The sequence below is a fragment of the Micromonas pusilla genome (assembly GCF_000151265.4).
Source record: "Micromonas pusilla CCMP1545 genomic scaffold MICPUCscaffold_13, whole genome shotgun sequence".
Taxonomy (NCBI): Eukaryota; Viridiplantae; Chlorophyta; class Mamiellophyceae; order Mamiellales; family Mamiellaceae; genus Micromonas; species Micromonas pusilla.
In genome coordinates, this window is record NW_003315894.1 from 412502 (window position 1) to 424826 (window position 12325).

Below are 12325 nucleotides of genomic sequence, written 5' to 3' on the forward strand. Positions count from 1 at the left end.
TCGCGACGCGACAGCTGGCGACGCGCGAGTCGCCGCACACCGTCGCGCGCGCTGACGCCGCGGCGGGCGACGATGCCGTCGCTATGGTCCCGCGTGCGGATGCTCGACGCGTGTCCGGGGGCGATGACGACGCCGGAGCACATCAAGCACGTGCGTCGCCGGATCCTCGCCCGCCCCCGCGCGCCGTCTCGCGTCGTCCTGTCGATGTCGCGGTCGTCAATCTCATTCGGTTTTTCTTCGCGGGAGGGTGCCCACAGCTGCCGTCAGACGCCATTCCACGTCCTCACGTCGCGTCCACGCGCGCCGCTGACGCGTCCACGCCATCTTCGCGCCCCCCCCCACCCCCACCGCGCGCCTCGCACGCAGTGGGTCGTCACCGAGACGGTGTTCAAGCGCGCGCGAGACGAGATCGACGCGAAGGGGAAATTCGACCCGAGCTCCCTCGCGGTCGACGACGACGGCGTCATCACGGGGACCTGCGCCGGGTCGCGCCCGACGGACAAGTATAAAGTCCGCGTCCACGTCCGCGAGCCGCGCGAGGACGACGACGACGACGACGGTGGCGCGGGGGAGAGGGAGAAGGAGAGGGCGAAGGACGTCGAGGTGCGCGTCGACGGGGCGCCGCGGTGCGTCGTCGAGGCCGAGTGCGGCTGCCCCGCGTCGCACAACGCGGGCGGGTTCGCGCAGCCCGACGTCCCCGGGCAGCCGCCTCGGCGGCGGCAGCCGAAGCGGAGCTGCAAGCACAGCGCGGGGCTGTTGTTCTGGCTGATGAGGCAGCTGACGGCGGAGACGGACCCGGAGGAGGGGACGACGACGACGGGCGGCGGCGGCGGCGGCGGCGGCGGCGACGGCGGCGGCGACCGCGCGGCGGACGCGGCGGCGGTTCGCGCGTCCGTCGGCGCCGCCGCGGTGACCGCGCCGCCGTCCGCGCCGCGGCCGCCGCGGCCGGTCCCGCCCGGGGGGAAGAAACGGCGAGTCCCGAGCGCGCTGTTGCAGGCCGCGGCGGCGGCGGAGGAACAAGACGTGGCGAAGCGAGCGAAGGCGGCGAAGAAGGCGGGGGCGAAGTCGCCGGCGGCGGCGGCGGAGAAGGTGACCGCGGCCGCGGCGCCTCGCGGTCAGGGCGTTCGGCTTCGACGCGCCGCGGCGGTGAATATCAAGACCGAGCCGGGTTTGGAGGAGGATGACGACGACGGCGGCGGCGGCGGCGGCGGCGGCGGCGCCGGGCCGACGACGACGACGGGCGGGGACGTCGTGGACAAGGTGAAACGCATCACGGACGCGCGTTTACTCGCCGCGGCGATGCGGGTGTTAGAGGGAGACCGTCCACGCGAAGACGAGGTCGCCGATGGCGTCGCCCCCGTGGGCGCGGAAGACGGCGACGTCGGGGGCGAGTCTGTCGTCGCGCCGGCGGCGACGGTCGCGCCGGTGAAGCCGCCGGCGCCCGCGGAGGCGCCGGCGGGGCTGGACGACCTGTTCTCGTCGTTCCTTCCCGCGGCGTTTCGGGCGGACGGCGGCAGCCAGAGCACGGCCGGGACGGCGGCGCCGGCGCCCGCGGCCGCGGAAGTCCAGCCACGCCCCGCGCCGGCGCCGGAGCCTCCGAGTTCCGCGGAGGAGACGGAGGGGACGGAGAAGCCGCCACCGACGACGACAACGACGGACTCGGAGCCTCCGTCGCAGGGCGAGCAAGGCGCGACCGGGCGGAAGAAGATGTCGTTCGCGGAGATGATGGCCGGCGCGGGGCTCAGCGGGTACTAGATTAGGCGAAAGATGCATAACATTAGCGCGGCGAGTCGCCGTCGACGCGACGCGCGAGCGACGGCGAGATTTCAAACGAGAGCAGGAAGGGAGGGGAACGACTTCATTTTTTGAAAATCGCCGCGAGTCTGCGTTCGCGCGATACGCCGCGCGCGCGAGCGAACGAATCGACGTGTGCGTGTGTGATGTATCGATAGTTTCTCGTGAGGTAGTGGTGATTATTTATCACCATTGGTTGAAACGCGCGTCGCGAAGACGGCGCGAGTGTTGGTTTTGTTTTTTGAAGGATCGCTCTCGTACGAAGTTCGGGGGGCTGTTTAGCCGCCGAAGCCGTAGAGGGTGCGGCCCTGGCGCTTGAGCGCGTAGACGACGTCCATCGCGGTGACGGTCTTGCGGCGGGCGTGCTCGGTGTAGGTGACCGCATCGCGGATCACGTTCTCGAGGAACACCTTGAGGACACCGCGGGTCTCCTCGTAGATGAGACCGGAGATGCGCTTGACGCCACCACGGCGTGCGAGACGGCGGATCGCCGGCTTCGTGATGCCCTGGATGTTGTCGCGAAGGACCTTGCGGTGGCGCTTGGCGCCGCCCTTTCCGAGCCCCTTGCCTCCTTTACCTCTGCCAGACATGTTGAGTGAGTGTTACGAGTGTGTTCGTAAATGTGGCGGCAATGGCGAGCGAGAGCGGCTTTTACGTCGATTCCGGCGACATCACTGACCCATTTTGCTCGTAGGGAAACAAAATGTACACACGCGAGAATAGTGGCAGCGTTCAGCCTTTTTTTTCAGTGCGCGGGGAAGCCGTTGGCCAATCACAGAGCGGTAAATCGTAGTACAATTATTACGTGTTGCTGCAACTGCGCCGGTCAACGAAAGACGACGGACGCCGCGAACGAACAAGATGGAAACGGCGTGCCGTGTCGCTCAGTCGTCGATCGATCGCGCGCCGCGCCGCGCGCACCTCGCCCGCGCTCCGTCATGGACGCCCTCCTCAGCGGCGGCGGCTTCGACTTCGCCGCCGCCGCGGGCTTCGCGTCGTCGCAGCAGAACGGTTTCCTCCCCGCGCACGAGGCGGAGCGCGTCGTCGAGTCGTTGAGGGAGTTCACGATCGAAGACGTCGGATCTCCGGCGTGGTCGTCGCAGCGGCAGTCCCTGGAGCGCCTCAACGTCCAGGCGCATCACAACGCGGTGACGAACAGCGACGAGTTCGTGAAGGAGTTTCTCGTCTCGCACGACAAGGTGGCGACGCTCGTGCACGAGCTCCTCGTGATCGAGGCGTGGAAGGCGAACGTGTTCAGGCGCGTCCTGTGCACGCACCGGTCCCCACACGACCGCGTCGGCGCGGTGCACGCCGTTCCTTGAGGACTTTACTTCCCGGCGCACGCATCTGTCCGCGCACCCCACGCTTTCAATCCCGACACACCTCGACGCCTCACAACTCCGCTTCTGACGCCTTTCAACTCCACCCCGACGTCGCTTTGAACGATGGAACGACCCTCGTCAGTCGGTTCCCCGAGGACGCGCTCGAGGCGTCGACGACGAACATGAACGCGTACCTCGCGTGCTACTTCGAGGCGACGCTCGTGAACTTGCTCGAGATCGCGTTCTATCACCAAGACGCGTGCGAGGCGGCGGGCGACGACGCGCTGTTGGAGCTGACGGACTACTGCGCGCGCGCGCTCGTGTATCTCAACGCCGGCGCGAAGAAAGACGCCGAGGACGCGATGCGAAAGAAGACGGCGAAGGAGCTCGTGAACCAGACCGCGGCGGAGGAGCTGAGGGAAAAAGTCAGGGACGCGCGGTTCGCGACCGCGTGCTGCGCGCTGACGGTGCTGCGGTACCTCACGGACTACGTGAACCAGGTGCCGCTGTGCGTCATGGCGCGGCTTTTAGGCGCGTTCTCCTCGCGCTGATTCCCGCGCGGCGCGCGCCGTTTTTCTTACGGACTGGACTTTTCTTCCCGGCGTCTCTCTCCGCCCACCCCTCGCTTTCAATCCCCGACCCACGCGACGCCTTTGAACTCCAACTGACGCCTCTCAACTCCACCCCGACGTCGTCGCTTCGCACGGAACGGCCCTCAGACGCGCACGATGCGCCCATGCTGCTCGTGCCTCTGCTCGAAGAGCGGCCGTGGCTTCGACGGCGGTTCGAGGACGGCATGGAGCGACCCGTCGCGGAGGTGTTCAGCGACGGCGCGTGGGGCGAGCAGGCGAGAGAGGACCGGATGCAGCTCACGAAGTGCGACGGGCAGGTGTGGCTGGCGCTGAATAATCTCACGGTGGACTCGAAGTGCCGCGCCAAGTATCGGTACGACGACCATCGAAAGGCGACGCTCGAACGCGTGAAGCGCTTCTTCAACGACGTCCTGTTCGATCAGCTCCCGATCTTGAAAGACCTGCAGAGGGTCGTGGACGAGGTCTTGCTCATGGTGACGCCGTCGTCGCACGAGGTGACGCAGGGGCGCCTCATCTTGGAGGTCGTCCCGGAGACGCGAGAGGCGCTGCTTAACAAGACGGAGGACGAGTGGAAAGCGATCGCGAGCGGACACCTCGCGACGCACTTCGCCGACACCCCGGAGAGTCGCACCGCCGCCGCGATGAAGATGGACGACATGGCCGCGATGTTCGAGTTCATGTGCGAGATGGACGACGCGAAGAAGGCGACGGCGAAGGCGGCGAGAAAGCCGGAGCCGCCGCCGCCGAAGGGGATCGTGCGCGTGGACTTCTCGCGGCTCTCCCCGGACGACGGCGAGTACTACCGCTGGCACGTGTACGACATGGAGTTCGACCCGCGCGGCGACGCGAAGGAGGTGGAGGTGAAGCTGACGGACGGGAACGTCGCGCGCGGGGATCAGTACAAGCTGTCGCCGCCGGCGCCGACGACGCCGGCGCCGGGGAAGACGGAGCGCGCGCGCGCCGCGCAGACCGCCGCGGCGGCCGCGAGCGAGCGCACGCCCGTGCCGCACGACGGGAAAGTGGCGGCGACGTACGGCGCGACGAGGGCGGAGGCGACGCTGGATCTGCCGGCGCCGGGACGGCCGCACGCGGACGTGTACGGCGCGGGGGGGAGCGGCGTCGACGGCGCGGCGTCGGACGCGATTCGCGAGTTGTCGGACATGCCGAACGGCGTGTGGGTCACGATCGGGCAGCTCAGCAGGGACGGGTTCGCGCTGCAGCTCAAGTTGAAGAAGACGAAGGGCGTGCACGAGGCGTACCGGTGCGGGAAGAGCGGGAAGTATTACGTGTACGAGCCGTCGGGGGGGGCGATCACGGTGCTGAGGAAAGAGAAGAAGTAGATGAGCTCAGTTAAATAGATTAATATCCAGCTACTGTATTTTTAAATCCGCGCGAAGCATCAGGTGGTCGGACGGATGCTTCTCGCACGGCAGTCCTTTCGGCCCGATGTCATTTTCATCTGGTAGCGCGCCCACGCTCAATATTCCGCACTCTCTAGGCACGAATATGTAATCGATGCACATCTTCGCCTCGCCTTTTTTGTAATTCCCCGAGCGAATCTTCCACGTCGTGAACGCCGGGTGAATGCCGTTTATTTCTTCGTAGGCGCTGCGTAACCCCCCCGCTACACCGTTCCTGACCCTATCCACTGCCGGTTCAGATGGGACGGCGTTGAAGTCACCCGCGACGATCACCGGTAAAAAAAAATTAGTAGGGCTGTTACTTCTCATCTTTTCTACCGCTTGCATCATATGGAACGCTTGATTTCGCCTTTTCTTCGCGCCTTCTTCGTCCTTCTTCGAGTCCAGGTGCACAGTTGCGACGACAACCTCTAAAGTCGAGTTCTGATACTCTTCCCACCGCGGCCCGTGCGTCTCCTCGCGCGGTGGTAACACGCGGAAGCGCGCGACGATGCACTTCCCAGCGTCGATACACTTACCTAATAAAGATTTGTCGTCGTCGACGTCTTTACTCCTCCGAGGCACGCCCGGGAGGTCCATGCCGCAGAGCTGAAGCTTCTCGCGCTTGTAAAAAATCGCGACCCCGTCCCGGAGCATCCCCCCCGACAGCTTCCTGCACGGGCTCCACTCGTCCTCGCGGTAGATTCCGTCGTACCCCGCGGCGTCCATCGCGGGCTTGAACGCGTCGTGGTAGTGATCGACCTCCTGAAGGCACACGACGTCCGCGTCTTCGGCGATTATCTTTCCGAGGAGCTTCGCGCGTCGCGCGCCGAACGCGAGATCGCACGGCGGCATCGACGTGAACCCCGCGTCCGGGCCGGAGAGCGCGTCCGCGAGGACGTTGTATTGTATCACGCTCAAGGTATCGGTGGAGCGCGACATCGCGCGCGCGTCGTCGTGCCGCGGGGGCGCGACGGTCTGAGGAGAGTCGCGGGTCGGATCGGATTGTTGACTTGACTTTTTGCCAAACTGTTTCTCTCTTTTCGCCAAACGTCGTCTCGTGTCCTCTCGCGCCGCGTCGTCTCTCATTCGCGTCCGTCCGGGTAAGCGTCGCTGCCGACGCTCCACACCCCGCTGCTGCCGTCGTCCGAGCCGCCTAACCTTCCCATCAACACCTTGCTCGCTTCCTCGCTCATCGCGGGCACTCGCGGCGGCTGCCACCCGCCGCCGCCGCCGACGACGCCGCCAACCTCTCCCTCCTCCGCCGCCGCGCCGCCGACGCCTCTCCCCTTCGCCGCGCTCGCGCCGTACCCGAACCCGGCGCCGTCGCTGTAGTCCGTGCTCGAAGCCGTCGTCCCCGCCGCCGCGGCCGTCGCGCGGCTCACCGCCTCCCTCGCCCGCGACGTCTTACCGCCGTCGCGTTCCCACGGCTTCTTCTTGACGCGCTTCCTCGACTTCGGGAGCTTCGCGTTCGGGTTAGGGGGCTTGTCGTCCACGTCCTTGATCCCCGGCGGCGTCTCCCCTTTCTCGAGCATCTCGAGAATCTTCACGTAGCTCGGCGGGTGCGGCGGGTCGTCGCGCGGCGGCTCGCTCACGTCCGCGGTTGAAGACGGTTTCCTCGAAGGGCTCGCCCCCGCCGCCGCCGCGCTCGTCGTCTCCGTCGCGCCGCGCTTCCCCCCGCGCCCCTCCGTCGCGCTCCCGTACGTCCCGAGCGACGCGCGCGTCGCCACCTCGGGCGGCGGCACGATCACGTCGTCGTCGTCCTCCTCCTCCTCCTCCTCGTCCGCGCGCGAGTACCGCTTCGAGTGTTTCCCCGGGGACGCGACCGCGGGCGACTTCACCCGATCCTCCTCCTCGTCGTCTTCGTCGTCGTCTTCCCATCGCGCGTTCGCGCCGACGTCCTCCACGCCGCGACGGTTCGCATCCCGCCGGTTCGAACCCCCCTCTCGCGGCGACGTCATCGTCGTCGTCGGCTTCGCCGGCGACGTCAGCGGCGACGCGTACAGCAACGCTTTGATCTGCGCGAGCTCCTCCCGGACGCTCTCCGGGACGTCGCCGGCGCCTCCGTTCGGCGTGGTCACCGCGCTCCTCGCGCGGACGTCCTCGACCGCGTTCGCGACGACGCCTCTGAGTTCCTCGCGCAGGTCGTCGCGCAGAGACGCGATCGCGGCGGCGACGGAGGACGACTCCGCGGCGGCGGCGGCGCCGCCGCCGCCGCGCCCCGCCGCCATCGCGTTGACGCTGGCGGCGTCCGCTCTCGCTTTCGCGACGAGCGCGCGGACGTCCTCCACGGAGTGCGCGAGCTCGTCGGAGCGCGCGCGGAGCGCCGCGGCCTCCTGCGCCGCGGACGCGGACGCGGCGGCGGCGGCGGCGGCGGACGCGGCGGCGGCGGACGCATCCGCCGTCCGCGCGCGCCGCTTCGAGAGCGATCGCGCGACGTACGACAGCGCCGCGGTCGCGGCGACGGCGCGGGCGACGACGCGCGTCCACGGCGTCGACGTCTGCGGCTTCGACGTTCCCGGGGGAGGGCCGACCCCGGGCGGCGGCGGCGGCGGCGGCGGCGGCGGCGGCGAGGTCCCGCCGAAAGCGCCAGAAGCGATCGGCGCGGCGGTCGGCGTCGACGCGGTCTCTGCTCGCGGCGCGCGCTTGAACGCCTCCTCGATCTCCGCGGTCGTGAGCCCTTTCTTCTCTAAGAACGCGCGCTTCGTCGATTCGGGCGAGGACGACACCTGCGGGGTGATGGTCGAAGGGTGGGACGCGAGGGAAGGTCAGGACGCGTCATCGATCGGAGTTTGAACGACGCGGCGTCGTGGAGAAGGGCGAACAACGAGAGACACGCGACGCCCGCGCGCGAGATCTGACGCGCCTGCGGGTGCTTGAGGAACGCGACCGCGTTTAAGACCATGTCCTCGCGGACGACGGCGTCGTCCGCGGCGTCGTCGTCGTCGTCGCCGACTCCCATCGCGGCGACGGGACGCGTTCGAGGCGGCCCGCGCGCTGGAGATGTACTGTCGTCGTTCGAACGCGTCGCCGAGGACTACGACGACTTTTGAAGGCGCACCAGCTCAAAAGTTTTTCACCCATACATCGGTTTCAACATTTGATCGTGTCCCCTTTCAACTGACCGATGAACTTTTTTCCCTGCAGCTTGCTGCAGAGAGAGATCAGTCAAAGACGAGGCCGCCTTCTTCACTCTTCCTCGCGCCACAGCGACGCCCACGTTCGCAGGCGCTCGCCCGCGCACGAGCCTTCCGCGTGAACACGCGATGATGGCGTCGATGGCGACGCCGGCGACCGCGCGCGCGCCGACGCGCGCGCGCGCGCTGACGTCCCGCGCGTCGAAATTCGCCCACCACGCCGCCGCATTCGACCCGTTCGCGGCGAAAAGCGCCCGCAGCGCGTCCTCCTCCTCCTCCTCCTCCTCCTCCTCCTCCCGCCGCGGCCGCGGCTCTCTTCGCGTGCGCGCGCTCGTGAACGTGGACTTGGGCCCCGCCGCGGTCCTCGGCGCGAGCGTGATGACGTCCGCGATCGCGCTCTACCAAGTCCGCGCGTCGAGGCCGGAGGTGTCGAGAGACCAAGACGTCTTCTTCTCCTCCGTCGGGCTTCTGTGCGGCGGCATCCTCGTGTTCCAAGGGTGGAGGTTAGACCCGCTGATGTTGTTCGGGCAGCTCCTGACCGTCGGCACCGCGGTCGCGTTCGCGTCCGAGACCGTCGGGCTCCGGCAGGAGATCTTGGACCGCGAGCGCGCGGGGATCGACGACGACGACGGCTGGGGTCGAGAAAAGATGCGAAACGGGTCCTCGGCGCGATCCTCCCGCGGTCGCGGCGGCGGTCGCGGCGGCGGACCCGGACCCGGCGGCGGACCCGGACCAGGCGGCGGCCGGCGGCCGATGCCACTGCCGCCGCCGAGCACGCGCCCGGCGTCGTTCGAGCGGTGGGACGCGCCGGCGTACGATCGCGGGGAGCCGGCCGGGCGGGACCGGGGCGCGGGCGCGGCGTTCGATCGACGCTTCGGCGACGGCGCGGGCGCGGGCGCGAGACGAACGCGGGACGAGTACTCGTACGACGCCGGCCGCGACGCGGAGGACGCGAGGTACTGGTCGTCGCGAGACGCGGGACCGGGACCGGGACCGGGACCGGGCGGCGGCGGGTTCATGGACGGGTTCGAGGAAGGGAGGGGCGCGGCGCCGGCGCCGGCGCGAGGCGCGCGCGGCGGCGGAGAGAGAGACGCGCGAGACCGCCGCGCGCCGCGCGCGCCGCCGCCGCCGCCCGCGGAGGACGAGTTCGGGCCCGGGCGGTACGGCGACGCCGCGGACGACTGGGAGCTCTGATTCGAGCGAGCGATTTGCACGATTTGTAACGACGAGCGCGCGCGCGACGCGACTCACGCGACTCGACGAAATCAATCTGTCAAAGCAGAAGCACCGCGGGGGAGACGCCGCCCCCTCGCAACGTCACCGGCAGCGCGTGCCCGCCCGCGACGCCGCCGACGCCGATCTCCGCGAGCAGCGTCGCCTCCCCGGCGAGCGTCCCGACGTCGGTGTCGCCCGCCCTGCGTTTCACGGCGAGCGGTCTCGAGACCGCTTCCCCCCCGCCGCCGCCGCCGCCGCCGCCCGTCGCGTCGTCGCCCGTGGTCACCGCCACCGCGTCGTCCGTCCCAATCGCCCACCACAACCCCCGCGGCGGGCGGTGCGTCCCGCGGTCCTTACTCCAGCTCAGCACGCGCCCGGTCGCGACCGCGGGCTCGCGGCTGACGTCGACGACATCGAGCTCGCGGACGTCGTGCGCCGTCGCCGCGCGCTTCGCGGCGGCGATAAACTCCGGCGGGGACCGACCGTCGTGGTGGATCACCAGACGCGCGATCGGGACGCGCGCGGGCGCGGCCGCCTCGTGCGCGGCGACGACCGCCGCCGTCGCGGTCGCCGCGGACCTCTCCGCCCACTCGCGCGCGGGCGGGGCGTCGGCGTCGGCGTCGGCGTCGGCGTCGGCGTCGGCGTCGGCGTCGTCCTCCGCGCCGCCGCCGCCGCCCGCGACCTCGCGGGACGTCCTCGACCACCGCCCCAGCATCGTCCCCGTCTCGTCCGTCACCGCAACGACGCCGCGCGCGAACGCGCCCGCGCCGCCCCCCCTCCCCCGCCGCGCCGCGCCCGGCCCCGGCCCGACGCCGACGAAGACCGTCCCCGCCGGTGCGAGGTTTTCGTATCTCGTCGCCTGACCGCCTCTCAGCGCGCAGAGCTCAAACGCGAGCCGCCGCGCGTCGCCGCCGACGCGGCGCGGCTTCGGCGCGCGCGCGCGCCGCGCGCTCGCGCGCACGACGTCGTCCTCCCCGCCGTCGATCACGATCACGTCGTAACGCTCTTCGATGAGACGTTTCAAGCACGCGTCGAGCTCGCCGGGCGTCGCCGCGTTCCCGACGCGGAACGCGTCCGCGGCTTCTAGGTCGCCGAGCACCGGCGCGATGGAGGACGCCTCGTCCGCGCCCCACGCCCGCATCGCGTCCTCGACGCCGCGCATTATTCTCTCCTTGGAGTCCTTAAACTCACCGCGCGCGATCCCGCGCCAGGTCTCGCTCCCGCTCTCGCTCCCGCTCCCGCTCTCGACGGTCACGACGGCGACGCGCGCGGGATCGCTCTCCGCGTCCGGAAGCGTCGCCGGCCCCGTCGTCAGCGCGCCGGTCCTTCGCCGCGCCGCCGTCGACCCGGCCGGCGGCGGCAGCCGCCGCATCTTCTCCCCGAGCGTCGCCCACGGCGCGAACGGTTGCCCCAACCCGGCGCGCATCTCGCTCACGCGCCGCTGCGTCGTCGCCGCGTCGACCGCCAGCGTCGACTGAGGGTCGAGGGTCCACAGTACGAAGCGACGAACGTCGGGGTGGAGTTGAAAGGCGTCAGAAGCGGAGTCGAAAGGCGTCGAGGTGTGTCGGGATTGAAAGCAACGCGAGGAGTGGGCGGAGAGAGACGATCGCCGGGAGAGAAAGTCCTTAAGGATCGGCGTTCACCACGCGAAAGCGGTCGTATGGGGACCAGTGTGGTAATATAGAACGCGCCTCGTTCCCGCCGCGCGCCGACGGCGACAACAGCTCCGCCGGGTACGCCATCGCGCGCGCCCTCGGCCCGCGCGGCACCAACCACACCGCGGCCGCGTCCGCGTCCGCGCGCTCCAGCAGCGGCACCCGCGCCGGGTACCGCTCGCGGTGGTACTCCAGGAGCGACGCGCCGCCGAGCTCGGGACGCGGCTCGCCCGCCGTCCCCGCGCGTTCGCCCGAGACTTCGTACTGAAGCGCTCCCTCGAGCGCCGGCCCGCCCGCGGCCGCGACGGGCGTCCCCGCTGGCGGGTCCGGGACGTTCGGATCGTCCAGGATCTCGCGGATCGTCCTCGCGCTCCTGAGCTCGCGTCCGGGGGAGACGACGACCGACGCGGCGCCGATTCCGCCGGGCGCGATCGTGAGCTCGAACCTCTGCGCGGCGCGATTCCCGCCGTCCGTCGCCGTCGTCGTCCTCGCGGTCCCTTCCCTCGACGTCAGCGTCACCGCGCGGAGGCCGCGTCGGCTCACTTCGAACTCGCGCCCGAACACCGCGAGCGCGTGCGCGTACAGCGCCTCTCGGAGCAGCGACCAGTACGCGTCCGGATCGGCGGCGTCGCCCGTCGCGGCGAGCGGACGCGACGCGCCGGACGCGAGGATTCCGTCGCCGAGGCTCTCCGTCATCGCCGCCGTCGCCGCGCCGGGCTCGCCGTGTCGATACACGACGCCGCCGGCGCCGCGAACGAAGAGCTCGACGCGCGGCGCGCCGAGGGGTTCGCCCGCGAGCGCGAGCGCGAGCGCGTCGTCGCCGTCGCCGCGGCGGACCTCGCGCGCCAGCCGCGCGCGTCTCCAGAGGTCGCCGCCGTCGCTCGCTCTCGACGCGCTCTCGCGCGCGTCGCCCGCGAGCGACAGCGGCGTCACCGCGAGCGGCGGCGTCGCGGAGAGTTCGTACGCGGTGATGACGTGCGTCGCGGGAGCGGACGTCGGCGCCGTCGACGCGTCCGGGCTCGACGCGGACGACGACGACGACGACGACGTCGCGCGGCGGAGGAGTCGTTGAATCGACGACGACGACGACGACGACGGCGTCGTCCGAACACCGCCGGGGACGATGTCGCGATGTCGCGCGAAGAGCGACGCGACGCGCTGGACGCGCGACGCCATGACCGCGCGCGCCGGCGTCGGCGCCGCCCGCAT

General features: G+C 70.2%; 8 protein-coding genes across 8 annotated transcripts; 4 read left to right on the forward strand and 4 right to left on the reverse strand.

Moving 5' to 3' along the window:
- Window positions 1–72: 72 nt before the first annotated feature.
- MICPUCDRAFT_52642 (uncharacterized protein) lies at window positions 73–1755 on the forward strand (the record flags this gene model as incomplete). The annotated part of the gene is made up of 1 exon (XM_003062785.1): window positions 73–1755. The coding sequence occupies one exon, from the start codon at window positions 73–75 to the stop codon at window positions 1753–1755; it is 1683 nt and encodes a 560-aa protein (XP_003062831.1).
- A 317-nt stretch (window positions 1756–2072) lies between these two features.
- On the reverse strand, window positions 2073–2384 carry MICPUCDRAFT_52643 (uncharacterized protein; the record flags this gene model as incomplete). The annotated part of the gene is made up of 1 exon (XM_003062992.1): window positions 2073–2384. The coding sequence occupies one exon, from the start codon at window positions 2382–2384 to the stop codon at window positions 2073–2075; it is 312 nt and encodes a 103-aa protein (XP_003063038.1).
- Window positions 2385–2688: 304 nt separating this feature from the next.
- MICPUCDRAFT_52644 (uncharacterized protein) lies at window positions 2689–3667 on the forward strand (the record flags this gene model as incomplete). Its single annotated transcript, XM_003062786.1, has 2 exons — window positions 2689–3046; window positions 3259–3667. The coding sequence occupies exons 1-2, from the start codon at window positions 2733–2735 to the stop codon at window positions 3665–3667; spliced, it is 723 nt and encodes a 240-aa protein (XP_003062832.1). The 5' UTR covers window positions 2689–2732.
- Window positions 3668–3912: 245 nt separating this feature from the next.
- On the forward strand, window positions 3913–5049 carry MICPUCDRAFT_52645 (uncharacterized protein; the record flags this gene model as incomplete). The annotated part of the gene is made up of 1 exon (XM_003062787.1): window positions 3913–5049. The coding sequence occupies one exon, from the start codon at window positions 3913–3915 to the stop codon at window positions 5047–5049; it is 1137 nt and encodes a 378-aa protein (XP_003062833.1).
- Window positions 5050–5079: 30 nt separating this feature from the next.
- MICPUCDRAFT_42465 (uncharacterized protein) lies at window positions 5080–6051 on the reverse strand (the record flags this gene model as incomplete). Its single annotated transcript, XM_003062993.1, has 1 exon — window positions 5080–6051. One exon carries the CDS (start codon window positions 6049–6051, stop codon window positions 5080–5082), a length of 972 nt encoding a protein of 323 aa, XP_003063039.1.
- A 60-nt stretch (window positions 6052–6111) lies between these two features.
- Window positions 6112–8071, reverse strand: MICPUCDRAFT_48685 (peroxisomal protein importer family; the record flags this gene model as incomplete). The annotated part of the gene is made up of 2 exons (XM_003062994.1): window positions 6112–7838; window positions 7952–8071. The coding sequence occupies 2 exons, from the start codon at window positions 8069–8071 to the stop codon at window positions 6195–6197; spliced, it is 1764 nt and encodes a 587-aa protein (XP_003063040.1). The 3' UTR covers window positions 6112–6194.
- Window positions 8072–8576: 505 nt separating this feature from the next.
- Window positions 8577–8855, forward strand: MICPUCDRAFT_9020 (uncharacterized protein; the record flags this gene model as incomplete). Its single annotated transcript, XM_003062788.1, has 1 exon — window positions 8577–8855. A coding segment is annotated over one exon (279 nt), but the record flags the coding sequence as incomplete, so codon positions are not given.
- Window positions 8856–9519: 664 nt separating this feature from the next.
- On the reverse strand, window positions 9520–12292 carry MICPUCDRAFT_42467 (uncharacterized protein; the record flags this gene model as incomplete). Its single annotated transcript, XM_003062995.1, has 2 exons — window positions 9520–10935; window positions 11240–12292. 2 exons carry the CDS (start codon window positions 12290–12292, stop codon window positions 9520–9522), a joined length of 2469 nt encoding a protein of 822 aa, XP_003063041.1.
- Window positions 12293–12325: the final 33 nt, after the last annotated feature.